At 49.4% G+C, this 14,737-nt stretch overlaps 1 protein-coding gene across 2 annotated transcripts in view; it reads right to left on the minus strand.

Annotated features, from left to right (window-relative positions):
* APLP2 (amyloid beta precursor like protein 2) overlaps positions 1–14,129 on the minus strand; it is a 67,671-nt gene extending 53,542 nt beyond the window's left edge. For both annotated transcript variants that reach the window (XM_054395610.1, XM_054395609.1), the window contains exon 1: positions 14,031–14,129. In XM_054395610.1, coding sequence (XP_054251585.1) covers positions 14,031–14,111 — 81 coding nt within the window. In that variant the 5' untranslated portion in view covers positions 14,112–14,129. The remainder of the gene's footprint in view (positions 1–14,030) is intronic.
* Positions 14,130–14,737: the final 608 nt, after the last annotated feature.

Genomic DNA, 14,737 nt, shown 5'->3' on the forward strand with positions numbered 1-14,737 from the left:
ACTGGGGATGCTCAAAACAAAAAAAGCCAACGTTTTTTGCATTTTTTTAAATCTATGGGGGCTTTTCCTTTGCAAGGCTCTTGGTTTGTTATTATTTTATAGCTGCAGCTTTCTTCTGCCAAAAAAAGCTTTCGGTTCCCTTCCCTTTTTGAAAGGCCTTCGGGTGGGGTGTTGATGGAAAAATCCCCCCACTAGGGGTTATGAAGTCATTGCAGAGAGGTTTTTTTGGGGGAATAGTGACAGGGGGGCAAAAACAGTGGAAAAAGAGAAAAAAAAACCCCAAAAAGCCCCCTGCTCCATTGCCATCTGTTCACAATTAAAACATGATTTGGCAACCTCCTGGGTTAGGAATAAAACCCCCCAAGTGGGTTTTTGGGTGGGGGGGGGCATATTTCCCAACTTTACCCCGGAAGCTGCTCTCTTGCTTTTCCACGGATGGTATGACCTCCAGGCCAGGAAAAAGCCTTTTTAAAACACCCAATTGTTCCTTCTCTGTGGTTTTTGGGGGGGGGGGACAGGGCAATTGGAATAAAACTGTTGGCTGGGACCATGGTTATTAGTTTTTAGTGGAGGCTTTTTTTGGTTGGTTTTTTTGTTTTCTTTTCCCATTTGAATTTATGTGGAGGGGCTTGGTATAAAATGCCAAAAAAAGGGAGTTCCTAGGGGGGCAGGGAATTTTAACAGAATGGGGGCCTTTAGGGGTTTGGAAGGGGGGGACACCTCAAGGAGATTTCATTTCTACTTCCCCAACCTCCCTTTTATGCCAATGGGCCAGGGAATAGGGCCCCCTTCAAATAAGGAATTTAGGTGTTTTGCCCCAGGGGTTCCCACTGACTACATGCTGAATTTCTCAGATACCCAATAAACCCTTGGGGGGGGGGGAACTTTTTCAATTTTACCTTACCCAAGGGAGGGGGGGTGGGGGGAAGAACATTCCCCCATCCTCCCCCTGGAACCAAGAGTTTGTCAGGAGTTCAGGGGCACCTTTTGTTTAATCGGAAGAAAACTTCTTCCCATTCCGGCCTCCCAGGGAGTCTTTGGGAAACCTTGGCTTTCTCCCTCAGGGCTTTCAAAAAACCATTTTCACCCCTCTGGGATTTCCTGTTATCCTCATAAAAGTGGGGGTGGAACCCCACCCTCATGGAAAGGAATGGAGGTTCCCTTGGCACAAGGGCCCTTTTCTCTTGTGGGATCCCTATTTTTATTATAGCTATTGGGGGGGGAGGGCAGGCCGTCTTTAAGGGGTGTTTCCCTTCTCCGAGGAAGTTTCTTTTCCTCTTTCTCACCAGGGGACTGTAAATCTTGGGAACAATTACACACTCCAGGTCACTTTCCCGTCCTGGGGGGCCGTTTGGTTTCCTCCCACAGGCTCATGAAAAGCTATGCTATCCCAGGCCCTGGGGGGATCATCTTTTTGTGGGGGCCTTATCCTTCTGGGGGGGACTGGGATCCAACCTAAGCTTCTGTTTCCTTACTTTATTTTTTTCTTTGGGGACAGTTAGGAAAATTTGGGAGATTGGGCAAGGGGCAACTGGAGGGAGGATGTGGGTCTCAGGCCAGGGAGCCAAAAAGGGGGCAGCAAATTTTTTTTATTTCCCCTCTCGGGCCCCTGGGGCTGGGGGCCAAAATTTTAGCTCTGGGGCTTTGCACAGCCCCATATAAAGGACCACACAGGGGCTTGCCTTTGGCTGGGGGCTGAGGGGGAGGGACCACTATTTTCTGACTGGTGCTCCTTGGGGGGGGGAAGGCTGTTTCTTTCATCAAAATCCACTTCCAAGTCCTTTTTTTTTTCTTTAGGAGGCTTGCTCTCAGGGGCCCCGGCCTTTTTTTTTCTACCTGAAATTTTTAGTTTTATTCATTTTGCTTTATTTAACCCCAAAACAAAACTGGTTGCTTTGTGGTATGGTTAGGCCCTTCCACAATGGAACTTGTACTGGAACTGGGGAACTGATAATTAGAGGGGAAGGTGGCCAGAGGGGGGGGGACATGCTTTAATTTTCTTTGCTTTAAAATTATTCCCTTCTTTAGCAAAGATGGAAAAAAGGCCAGTAAGGGGCATGATTCATGCACCCTTGTGGTCTTGGAGTTTTTTCCTTGGGTGGGGTGGGGGTTTAATCAGCCAATTTCAATGTTAGGGGCCTTTTTTCTGTTTTCTCAAGCTTAATTTTTTTAATCCCAAAGCCTCCTATGGGCTTGGAGGAAAAGGTAGGGGAAATTCAACCAAATTTTGATGTCTGTTTCCCATTTGGGCCCCCCAACAAGGGCCCAACCAATTCACTCTGCTTGTTGAGGGATAGGGGGTGGGCTGGGAGGGGAGGCTGGGGGTTGGTTTTTCAGGGGCCTGGAGGGGAAGAGGGGCAAGGTGGGGGGACTCCTGGAGGGGGGGGGGGGGACTTTTTTTAGGAAGGCTAGCCTTTCTAGGGTACCATGGAAGGGGGGGCAACTTTTTGCCTGGGAAAATAGGGAACCCTGGAGAGGGCGCCCCCCCTGGGGGACAAAGGGGGGGGGAAAATGGGTTTGAAGCTTGAGGGGGAGGGGGAGGCATGGTTGGGGGATCTGGAGGGAATTCTTTATGGAAGGAGAAAATATTTATTCAGTAAACGGAGGGGGGGGGTGGTTTTTATTGGTGAAGGGGGGGGTGGTGGACTTTTACGGAAACAGGTTTTATTTTTTTGGGTGGCCTGGATGAGGATCTTATTTTATATCTTTTTTCCTTCCCTTCCTCCTCCCCCCCCCCCCCGGCCCCCGCCTCCCGGTTTCGTTTTTATTTGTTCCTCCCGATTTTTTTTTAGTTGTCCCGTCTCCTCGCCCCCCCTCCCCTTGATATTGTTTATTTTATTTTTATGTTGTTTGATGAGGGTGGATAGGGAAATTCCTTTTCCAAGGGGCAACTGTTCCAGAGGTTCCTCCACCACCCTTCTTACTGGGGAATAAAATTTTATTTACCTAAGGATTCCAAAGGTTCCAAAAAAAAACCTTGGCTTCTTCCCTCCCTAGCCTAGTCAACAAAAAACCATTTCCCCCTTGTTACTGGCCCTCTTCCCAGTGTTCCTCCTGCAGCGTTGCCTTTTCATTGTACTAAGAAGGCGGGCTCTAAAGGGGGTTACCCCCCCCCAGGGAAGTTTCATTATTTTTCTTCTTCTCAGGCTTTGGAACATCCCCAAGCTCCCCTTCCACCAGGCCTATTCCTCACATGGCAGAGGTTTTGATTGTTTTGGCCTGTGCTCCCTAAAATGGAAACCAGAATTTTTTTTCCAAAATTGAATTTCCTTCCAGCAAAAAGGGGGGCTTTGATAAAATATAGCAGGAGATAAATAGGAACCCCACTTTATGGGATTTTGCTGAATAAAACCCACCAGGGGATAAACTCTAGGGGTTAACAAACCAAAACAGGGGTTTCATTAGGAAATCAATGCTCTGCATTTCATCTTTGCAGAGGAATATTTAGCAGATTAAAGCAAGTCTGGCCCTCTCTAATTCAGGCTGTAGTCATTGTGAGGCTAACCAGCACAAAAGCAACCAGTGTTTGGTATTAGCAAATGATACTAATTCAGGTAGAGCTGAGAGCAGCCCTAAAGAAAAAGACTTGGAAGTGTTGATGAGAAGCTCCCCAGGAGCCAGCAGAGCCCTCCTGCAGCCCAGCAGGCAGCTGTGTGCTGGGCTGCAGCCAGAGCAATGTGGCCAGCAGGGCGAGAGGGGATGCTGCCCCTTTGCTCTGCTGAGACCCCACCTCCAGTGCTGCATCCAATTCTACTGTCCCAAGGATAAGAAGGACACAGAGCTGTTGGATTCAGTCCAGAGGAGGCCACAAAGATGATCCCAGGGCTGGAGCAGCTCTGCTGTGAGGACAGGCTGAGGGAGCTGGGGGTGTTCAGCCTGGAGAAGAGGAGACTCTGGAGGGACCTTAGAGCTGCCTGCCAATAGCTGAAGGGATCCCACAGGAAGGCTGCAGAGGGACTCTTCATGAGGGTGTCTAGAGACAGGACAAGGGGGAATGGTTTGAAGCTGAGGGAGAGCAAGGTCAGACTGGAGCTGAGGAAGAAGTTCTTCGATACAAAGGTGCTGAGACTCTGAACTCTGTCCAGGGAGGTTGTGGATGTCCCCTCCCTGGAGGTATTGAAGTCCAGGTTGGATGAGACCCTGGGCAACCTATCTATTTGAGGGGCATCCCTGGCCATGGCAGGGAGGTTGGAGTAGATGATCTCTGAGGTCCCTTCCAACCTAAGCCATTCTGTGATTCCTCTAGGATCCTTTTTGGCAATTACTAGCCCTCACTATCAATGGGAAGAAACTAAACACCAATAAAAGCCTCCCTACTACCTAAGTCAGCCAACAGGTCATGCCCAGTCCAAAACCACAGAGAGAACTTGGTGATTAAAGGCTTTCTGCTGGAGGTCACCATCCGTGGAAGCAGAGAGCAGCTTCGGTAGTGAATATGCCACCCAAACCCACTGGGGGTTCTACCAGGAGTGCATCATGTTTATTGTGACAGATGGCATGGAGCAGGGCTTGGGGTTTTTTTCTCTTTTCCCCTGTTGCTGTCACTTCACACTCTGCAATGACATCATAACTAGTGGGGATTCATCAACCCGAGCTCCAAAAGGGAAGGGACGAAGCTTTTGGCAGAGAGCTGCAGCTAAAAATAACACAAGAGCCTTGCAAGGAAAAGCCCAAAGATTAAAAATGCAAACGTTTGGCTTTTGATTTGAGCATCTCAGTAGTGGAGTTAGCAGAGGGCAGCTCCTGGGAAATACCAAAGTAGTTCACCAATCTGCTGTTTCATCTTTGCAACGACAGCACCACAAGATGGTTTTTGAGGTCTCCTCCCTGACTCTTGTAGTGCTTTGAGGAGGCAGATGACAGAACCCCAGCACAGCAGCTGCATGAGGAAATGAGAGCCCCTGTTTAGGGAGCTCACAGAGGAATAAATCTCTGTGCTGCAAGGATGAAGAAACCCAACACACTGCCCAGCACCTCAGAACATAGCAGGCATGTGAAAACATCACCTAAGCAGCCCATGTTTGTTAGGTGGGGGAAAAAAAAAGAAGATCTAAATGAGTAAGGGAACCTTCAAGGTTGAACACTGCTTTTATTTAAACATCAACATTTCACTGAAACAGAATTTCTTTGCTGCAAGAGTGGTCAGGAACTGGAACAGGCTGCCCAGGGAGGTGGTAGAATCACCATGCCTGGAGGTGGTCAAGAAACTTCTTGACATGGCACTGTGGAACAAGGTTTAATGGCTATGGTGGTGTTGGGTTGATGGTTGGACTCAGTGATCTTAAGAGGGCTTTTCCAACCTTGATGAAGCTCTTCTATGAGGATAGGCTGAGGGAGCTGGACCTGTTCAGCCTGGAGAAGACTCCTAGAGGACCTTAGAGCTGCCTTCCAATACCTGAAGGGATCCTACAGGAAGGCTGCAAAGGGACTTTCCATAAGGGTGTCTGGAGAGAGGACAAGGGGGAGTGGTTCAAAGCTCAGGGACTAGGTTTGGACTGGATCTTAGGAAGAAGTTCTTCTCTATAAGGGTGCTGAGAGTCTGCAATAGGTTTCCCAGGGAGGTTGTGTTCAAGGCCAGGTTGGATTAGACCTTTTGCAACCAAGTCTAGTTGAGAGGTGTCCCTGCCTGTGACAGGGAGGTTGGAGTAGATGATCTCTGAGGTCCCTTCCAGCCTGAGCCATTCTAGGATTCTGACTCCAAGTCATCAGTAAGATGTTATCTAGCTACTCTTAAATACAAACTTCACTAAGCCTCAACCTTAGAGTAAGCAGGACCCATGGCTCCAGCCACCCATGTGCTTGTGTCTGCCTCTCTCTGTCCTTGCCCTGAACCAAAACACACATTTGACTGTTCTAATTGTGTTAGAGAGAGGCTTACAGGATGAAATGACTTAAATGCATCCCTGTCACTGAGCCAAAGGCTGGGATCTGAGCACTGAAGCAGTTATCAGCCACCTTGCACCTCAGCACCACACCACCTATGAGTCATGGTAGCAATAGTGAGGTGAACCCTACCACCACTCATGACTCAGTGCCTTACCCTAGAGCTAAGACCACAGGAAGCTTCACAAAGACAACAGGAGAGAGGAGCTGGCTCCCACATTCTGTGGTTTGGGGCTTTTTTTTTTTTTTTTTTTTCAGGCTGTATCTAACTTCTGCAGGCAGCTGTGTGCTGGGCTGCATCCAACGCAGGGAGAGCAGCAGGACAGGGAGGGGATTCTGCCCCTCTGCTCTGGGGAGACCTGCAGCACTGCATCTAGCTCTGGTGTCCCCCAAAATAAGAGGGCATGAACTGTTGGAGCAGGTCCAGAGGAGGCCATGAAGATGATCAGAGAGCTGGAGAACCTCCCCCTGTGGGGACAGGCTGAGGGAGTTGGGGCTGTTCAGCCTGGAGAAGAGAAGGCTCCAGGGAGACCTTAGAGCAGCCTTCCAGAGCCTGAAGGGGAGCTACAAGAAGTCTGGAGAGGGACCCTATACAAGGATATGTAGTGACAGGACAAGGGGAATGGCTTTGAGCTGGCAGAGGGCAGATTTAGACTGGAGATTAGGAAGAAATCCTTTCCAGTGAGGGTAGTGAGACAGTGGAACAGGTTGCCCAGGGAGGTTGTGGATGTCCTCTCCCTGGAGGTGTTCAAGGCCAGGCTGGATGAGACCCTGAGCAACCTGGGCTGGTGGAAGGTGTCCCTGCCCATGGCAGGGGGTTGGAAATAGATGACCTTTAAAGTCCTTCCAACCCAAACCATTCTATAAATTTATTAATTTCTAAGCCCTTCCTATCAGTTTTTCAAGTCACCAAAGCCATCATTTCATAATGATTCTCAGTTAGTCTCCAAGCACTCAAAAGCCATCCAAGCCAAACACTTATTGATTTTGTCTCCTCTGTAAACTCCAAAGCTCAGAACTCTGCACAGAATAACAACTTCAGAAGCCTGCTTCATCAGCTGCAGGGTTATCCAGGCACTGAATCCTGCCCTCCTGCCCATCCCTGCAGTTAAAACACCCACTGAAACTTTCAGAGAGGTTCAGAACAGGCATCCCCCAGAAAGGCTCCCTCAGAGAAGATGAAATTCTGTATCCAGACATTCCTTCCACCAGGCTTGAGAGCCAGGACTTCCCCCACATCATTGCCAAGGGACATTGCTGCATGGCAGAACACAATCACCTTTAGAGAACAAACCTACAGGGAATAAACCACCTCAAGGGAACCCATCCTTGCAGTCCACCAACATCACAGCATGGCTTAGGTTGGAAGGGATGTCAGAGATCACCTACTCCAAGATCAAGGAGTCCAACCATTAACCCAACACCATCATGGTCACTAAACCCTGTCCCACAGTGCCATGGCCACACATTTCTTGAACACCTCCAGGGAGGATGACTCCACCACCTCCCTGGGCAGCCTGTTCCAATGCCTGACCACTCTTGCAGCAAAGAAATGGTTCCTGATCTCCAAACTAACCCTCCCCTGGCACAATTTCAGGCTATTTCCTCTCCTTCTCTCACCTGATACTAGGGAGAAGAGCCTGACTTGGACTTTCCATTGCTGCCTACAGAAATAAAACCTGGAATGCTACACAGAGGAGCACCATCTGACTCTGCACACCAGTAAAAAGTGACTGAAGACACAAACCCAAATGAAGCTCTGCAAGGTATAAACCTGTGGAAGAACACAGTGACGGCTGCCAGCACGGGCTATGAGGACAGAAAGGTTCTAACTGGATTTCATCCCTACAGGAGGTTGATCTCTGCAGGATAATGAAGGCATTCTTCTCCCCAGTGGCTATATCCAAAGCATGCCCTGTAATACTTGAAAATGAAGTGGTGGTAAGCAGCTTAGCTGCATGGGGCTCTGGGCAGGTGGACACCTGATTATATCAAGCCAAGCACGCCATGCTTCACTGCTGCACAGATTAGTTTAACAGCATTTGCACAACATCAGGAAGGAGTTACTCTAAAACAAAACAAAAAAAAACAACAACAACAACAACAAAAAAAACCAACAAAAAAAAAAAACACAAAAACAAACAAACAAAAAAAAAAACCCACCACCTCCAACCTGTTTCTCCTGATAGGAACATTCCCTCCTGCACTGCCTCTCAGCAGTGAAGCTTCATTTATTTCTTTCTCTGACAGCACTCAACCTGAAGCCCAACCCTGTCCATTTACCTAAGAGTAGAAACATGCCCAAGCAGAATGGAAATGGACTAAATTCATACAGAGATCATTCAGTCCAACTCCCCCTGCTAAAACAGGGTCCCCACAGCAGCTTGCCCAGGATCACAGTGGCCAGCTGGGTCTGGAATCTCTCCAGAGAAGGAGACTCCACAACCTCTCTGGGCAGCCTGGGAAAGGGCTCCAGCACCCTCACACCAAAGAAGTTTCTCCCCCTGCTCAGATGGAATCTCCTGGGTTCCAGTTTGTGCCCATTGCTCCTAGCCCTGTCACTGGGCACCACGAAGAGGAGTCTGGCCCCATCCTCTTGCCTCCCACCCTTTAGCTCTTGCTGAGCATTGATCAGCTCCCCTCTGAAGCTGCTCTTCTCCAGGCTCAGCAGCCCCAGCTCAGCCTTTCCTCCTCACAGACATGCTCCAGGCCCCTCAGCATCTTTGTAGCCTCAGCTGGACTCTCTCCAGTAGTTCCCTGTCTCTTTTGAACCAGACAGCCCAGAACTGGACCCACTCCTCCTCCAGATGTGGCCTGAGTGGGCAGAATAGAGGGGGAGAAGAACCTCCCTTGACCTGCTGGTGGTCACTCTCATTTGCCTCACAGCTAGTACAGAAAGCAGAATCATAGAATTGTTAGGGTTGGAAGGGACCTCCAGGATCATCCAGTTCCAACCCCTCTGCCATGGGCAGGGACACCTCACACTAGATCAGGTTGCTCAGAGCCACATCCAGCCTGGCCTTAAAAAAAAAAAAAAAAAAAAAAACCACCCATTTTGGGTCTGGACAATACTCCTGGAGAACTAAGGGGCAACCTCCCCAGTTCCAGTGCAGTTCTGAATTGGAAGCCTTAGGAGAATGGTTTCTAGGCCACTGCAAGTATTTGAAGCGTTCCAATTAAGGGCAAGCCCCATCCTAAATTAACAGAGGTGCTGACTGCCTGAACTTTAAAAAAAAAAAAAAATCAATGATACTAAGTTTTACTGCATGGAAGTGGCAGGAGAGCAACTATCTGAAGGATGACATCAACTGAGAAAGCTAATCAGTGAGGAAGACGAGTCTGAAATGCCAAAGTGTGGAAACAGCTAAAGGCTTTGCTGTTCTTACATGGTTTAGCACCAGGCTGGGTAGAGTGAGAAAATGGCTGGACTTGATTATCTTCAAAGTGAAATAATTCTATGGTTCTAAGAGATGATTTGGGATGGTCTCTTTCTCTTCTCCACTGAGGAATGAGGTTATGGCTTCAGTACATTTGTAGAAGCAGATGCTACAGTCAAAGTAACTTATGTTGACATGGTGGTGCCCACACAACTCCAAAAGACACAGGCACAGAAGAAAAAAAAAAAAGCAAAGGCAGGAATTCTATAAACAACATCTTGGAGAAGCCTGGAACACAGCATGGAGATGCTGCATTAATCCTTCCTCACACTGTAAGGTTCACAGAAAGGTTTGGGTTGGAAGGGACCTTAAAGCTCATCCAGTTCCAACCCCCCTGCCATGGGCAGGGACACCTCCCACCAGCCCAGGTTGCTCAAGGCCTCATCCAGCCTGGTTCTGAACACCTCCAGGGAGGGGGAATCCACAGCCTCCCTGGGCAACCTGTGCCAGTGTCTCCCCACCCTCACTGGAAAGAATTTCTTCCTAATCTCCAGTCTCAATCTGCCCTCCTCAAGCTTCAATCCATTGCCCCTTGTTCTATCACTCCCCAGCTCTTCTGTAGCTCCCTTCAGGTACTGGGAGGCTGCTCTAAGGTCTCCCTGGAGTCTTCTCTTCTCCAGGCTGAACAGCCCCAACTCTCTCAGCCTGTCCCCACAGGGCAGGTTCTCCAGCTCTCTGATCATCTCTGGACCCACTCCAGCAGTTCCATGTCTTTGTGCTGGGGACACCAGAACTGGACATAGTGCTGCAGGTGGGGGTCTCAGGAAAGCAGAGCAGAGGGGCAGAATCCCCTCCCTCATCCTGCTGCTCACGCTGATGCTGAAGGAGGAGCTGAATACAAGGACAACAAAGCTCCCAGCCAGCTCAGGCCACCTAACAAAACAGATTTTCAACAACTCTCAGGCAACACAATGAAAATATTAACAAAACAGGGAAAAAAACGCAATCAGCCCCTGGTAGAAAAATTAAACAACAGTTAAGAGAGGTCATAAATATTTTACATGGGAAGCAAGGACAGCTGGAAGCCTCCTCCAGAGAGCAGAGCTTACCTTCCTGTGGCAATCTACAGCGCAGCAGAAATTCCAGAGCCTCTCTGCAATATCAAATGTCCATCTGACTATGCTTTAGCTCTTCATTCCTGATCTCTGCTCCAGAGCAGCTTTTGCTGAGGGTCAGCAGAGGCATTTTGTGCAATCACTTCCCTATCAAAGCACATTTCCTAACGCTCGCTGGAAAGCGAAGTTTTAGGAACCAAAAGCAAACCAAAGGCCACAAGCTGAGGACTGGAATTTTACTGAGTTGTTGCTACTCAGGACTTCCACTGAGAAGTGGAAATTTCCCCTAGGTGGAGTTCTTTGTTCAATGCAGCAGGCAATTAGAAGTCCCCAAGGTCTGCAGAAATGGCACCAGGCTGGTACATTTGTCAGTGAGAATTTAAGTATCAAACACACACAAAAAAAAAAAAAACAATCCAACATGAAATGGCATCATTCTGCTGTCAAACACACTGCTTTTTTTTTTTTTTCCTTTCCCCTTCCTTAAATCCTGGTCATTTGAAGCAAGTAACAGAGGAAAGGGTTTGAGATAGCTCTGGAAAACAACCACTAAAAGCAAACACGATTAAAAAAAGGCAACAGTGAGTCTGCAGCGCCTCAGATTGGATTAGACAAAAAGGTCAAGTGGTAAAAAAGAAACTTAGCATCTTTCAAGGCCTGGAGGGCAGAGCAGAAGTAGTTGATCACTGGAATACAGATCAAATTAGAATAGATTCCTTTTTTTCCTTTTCCAGTTGGCTATCTGAAGTTCTTGGGGACTTCTGAAGGAAAACACAGCAGCAACTCAACCCAGACAGAACTGCTATGGAAAGAACAACATTAATTGCAGGGACTTCTCTAAGCTCGTCTGTTCAAATCCATGAGGAAGAGAGACTGTCAGAAGCTATCAGCCATCAGCAGAGGATGATCTGAAAGGGAGACCGACTGTCAGCAGGGACAGGCCCTCGGGAACACCCTATTCAAAGGGTCACATCCCAGTAATTTAAACAAAAAACCCCTCCACCCCCACCCCCCTTCCTCTGCTCAGGAAGGAAAGAAAAACAAATTGTAGCTGATAAGAAGATTACTGGGTGTCCCAGGGACAGGGACTGGTAGCTAAGATAATCAAGCCAAAGAAAATCCACCTAATGGGACCGTGCCAATCCAACTAAACTAATAAGTGCAGACATTGCCAGGCATCTTCCCTAACTCCAGCACACCTTTAAATATCCTCTTCATGACTGAAAGAAAGAATCAACCCTTTGTGTATTTTTCACCACATGACCTGATAACATCCAGGAATGCTTGCAGTACAAAAGCTCAAATAACCATTTCACTTCCTGAGCTCTGCATCAACGCATTATTCCTCCAAAAAAGTAAAAAAAAAAAAAGAAAAAAAAAAAAAGAAACAACCTAGCAGCAAGAAAGATGCAAGAACTGCAGTCCTCAACAGACACCACCACAGGAAGGGATGCAGCAAACCCAACAATTTCAATGTCAGCACTGATATTTTGTGCCAGTGGATTAAGGTGGCTGCCCTGTGCCTTCAGAGCATGCTGCTGGAGTGGTTGAGCAGACCCCTAGAGGCATGGAGGCCAGCCCAGTGCACTGACATAACCCCAGAGTGATCCCTGTCGGAGCAGCCCAGGATGCTGCAGGTTGGGAAAGAAGCCACAGCCTGCAAAAGCAGCCTTGTGACAGGCATCAGGATCCTCCGAAACACAACAAGGCAGAAACGGGCTCATTTTACTCCTTGCCAGCCCCTCCTGGCATGCTGAGTTGTGACACTGCTGTGCCAAACCCTCTGCCAGTCCTGGGGTCTGCTTCTTTAGATGGACACAAGGCTTTGGAATGAAAAGCCAGCCAGGTTTGCTTCCTGACTCGTAACACATGTCCACAAGCAGCAGCAGCTTCCAGAAGGGATGTGCAGAGCAGCTGAATTCGTCTCGGATGTGACAGAGGAAGTGACCTACAGCTGCAGGAGTTTCCAAGCAGGTGCAAGAGATCAGATTGAACCCAGCCACTGCAGAGCAGCCAGCAAAGTCCCCTACCACCGAAGCAATGCCAAGGAACCTGATCTTGGCAGTAGCCAGGCTCCCTCAGGGCAGCCCCACAGGGTGTGAAGTTCCCTTTCCTGCAAAGTAACCCCTGGAGGAGCTTTTCCAGAGACAATTCTCACCACGTTCCATCAATTTATAGAAATTTAGCAGCAGGACTGGTACAAAGTGGATGGAATATTACTCCTCAAGAGCAACGTGAGTGAGCTGAAGTCACTGCTTAGGCTAATTTCACACAATATATAGAAAAACCATCAAATAAGCATGATTATTGCTGGTAATTACTGCCAGTTTAAGACTCGTGATTGTTGCATCACACTTCGGTAGAGGTTCTCCTTAGCCCAGCTTGGTAAACTTGACTGTAAACCACCAAATCAAACCATTCACTAGCAGCCACAATCCAGTTCTTGATCCGTCCCTAAATAATCCAAGACAGATGTAGCTGGTTTGCATTTCCAACCAACACCCAGTCATAGATTATTAAACTCTTATTTATGTGCCACGGTTGAAGAAGCTCAGAGTGAACTTTGCTCTTTGGTTTGCTGTTTCACTCCAGCACGTTATTACACCACGGTTTTTAATCACGAAGGGTTTTTTTTTTCTGTCCACCTTAGAATGGTTTGGGTTGGAAAGGACCTTAAAGACCACCTAGTTCCAATCCCTTTGCCATCGAGTGGACACAAAGTTGTTTGGTTTAGGGATAAAGTTGGATATTCCCCTTTCCATTTCACATATAGAGATGGAAATGCAACATCTATTCATAATACACAGCTGTATACATCTATGTGTGGATATACAGAGGTGAATTGTGGCACCTAAGCCATTTCTACATTAAACACACACAAATTACACTTGGCAGGAGCATCCCTCCAAAAGATAAGGTCACAGCTCAAATCCATTCAGGATCTTACCAAGCAGACACCAACCAAATGGATTCCTTTAACCCAGGCAGTTCTCTACGAAATTGCCCTCTAATACTCTCCTAAGCTTCTAGACCAATCTGTAGCTCACAGCTCTTGCTGTGATGCCAAGAATGCAGAGGTCACTTCTCAACACACACAGAAAAACCCCAACCCAAAGCCATCCCATCATCCCGGTGAAACGAAGCTGCTAAAGCTGGCGACCTCGAGCCAGATAAGAGGCCTCCGGTGTCCCCTTGGAGCGCTCCCCTGAACAGAAGAAAACACCAATCCACCCCCACCTACCCCTAGAAGGTCTGGCAGCAGCTGTTCAACCTCCAGCTCCTTCCATACAAGCAGAGACACCTTGGCCACGCCGCTTCGCTGCCGCCTTCACCACCGCAGCCCGGCTGCAGCTTGACCCCGGGCGATAACGCGGCGTCCCCCGCCCTCCCGCGCTAACTCACCAGCCGGGGTAGGAAAAACACCCCAGGAAGGTGGCGAAGAAGACCCGCCATGGGCTCTCCCCCACCTTTAATCCCTGCCAGACAATGCCCGGCCCCCGCGGGCGGCACTGAAGACCCCCCCAGAGAGAGCCCGCTCGGAGCGGGGCCGCACCCGCTACTTCAGCCACCCGAGAAGAGCAGCGGCGCGGAACCCCCAAAGGCCGACCGCCCCCCTCGACGGCCACAAACCAGCCGCACCTCAGCCCCTACGCACCTCGATATAACCGGCGAGTGTAGCCGCGGGGCCGGCGAGCCCCAGGAAGAGCAAGAAGAAGAAGCGCAGCACGGAGCCCATCGCCGCCACCTTCGCCTGCTGCCGCCGCCCAGACAGTACTGCAGCCTCAGCGCCCCCGTCGGCGGCGCGGCAGGAGCCGCCTCGCGAGGCCCCGCCCAGCAGCCCCCTGCCCTATCGTGAGGAGGCGAGGGAGTGACGTCAGGCAGCCCCTCCCAAGAGTTGGCCAGTCGCCGCGCAACACAAGAAAGCAACCCCTGCTCCCCCCGCCGAGTAAAGGCGTATGGGAGAGGGAGCCACGCCCCCTCTGCCCGGTACCAGCCAATAGGAAGCGGAGAAGGGCAGGTTGCCCCGCCCACGGAGAGTGAGTTCCCTCTTCCTGCCCCGGCAGGACATGGCGGCCCCAGCGGAGGCCGCGGGGAAACCCATTGGGCAAACGCGGGGTGGGAGACACCCCTGGGGGCACTTTTCACCCCTCTGGGTTTTTCTTTTTCCGTGTTTTTCTTCGTTTGTTTCTTTGTAGGCTGCTGTAGAAATGAAACGCCCAGGTGAAACGCCTTACAACAAGGCAGCGGGGCACTGTGGCCACGGGCTACATGGGGATCGATGCACTGAGAGCCTTCCAGCTTCATTGCTTCGCCCCACCCCTGCGGTGAAGAGAGCGGGTTTCGGGCTGGTAAAAAGGAAAC

This window comes from Indicator indicator, chromosome 34, assembly GCF_027791375.1.
Source record: "Indicator indicator isolate 239-I01 chromosome 34, UM_Iind_1.1, whole genome shotgun sequence".
Classification (NCBI taxonomy): domain Eukaryota; kingdom Metazoa; phylum Chordata; class Aves; order Piciformes; family Indicatoridae; genus Indicator; species Indicator indicator.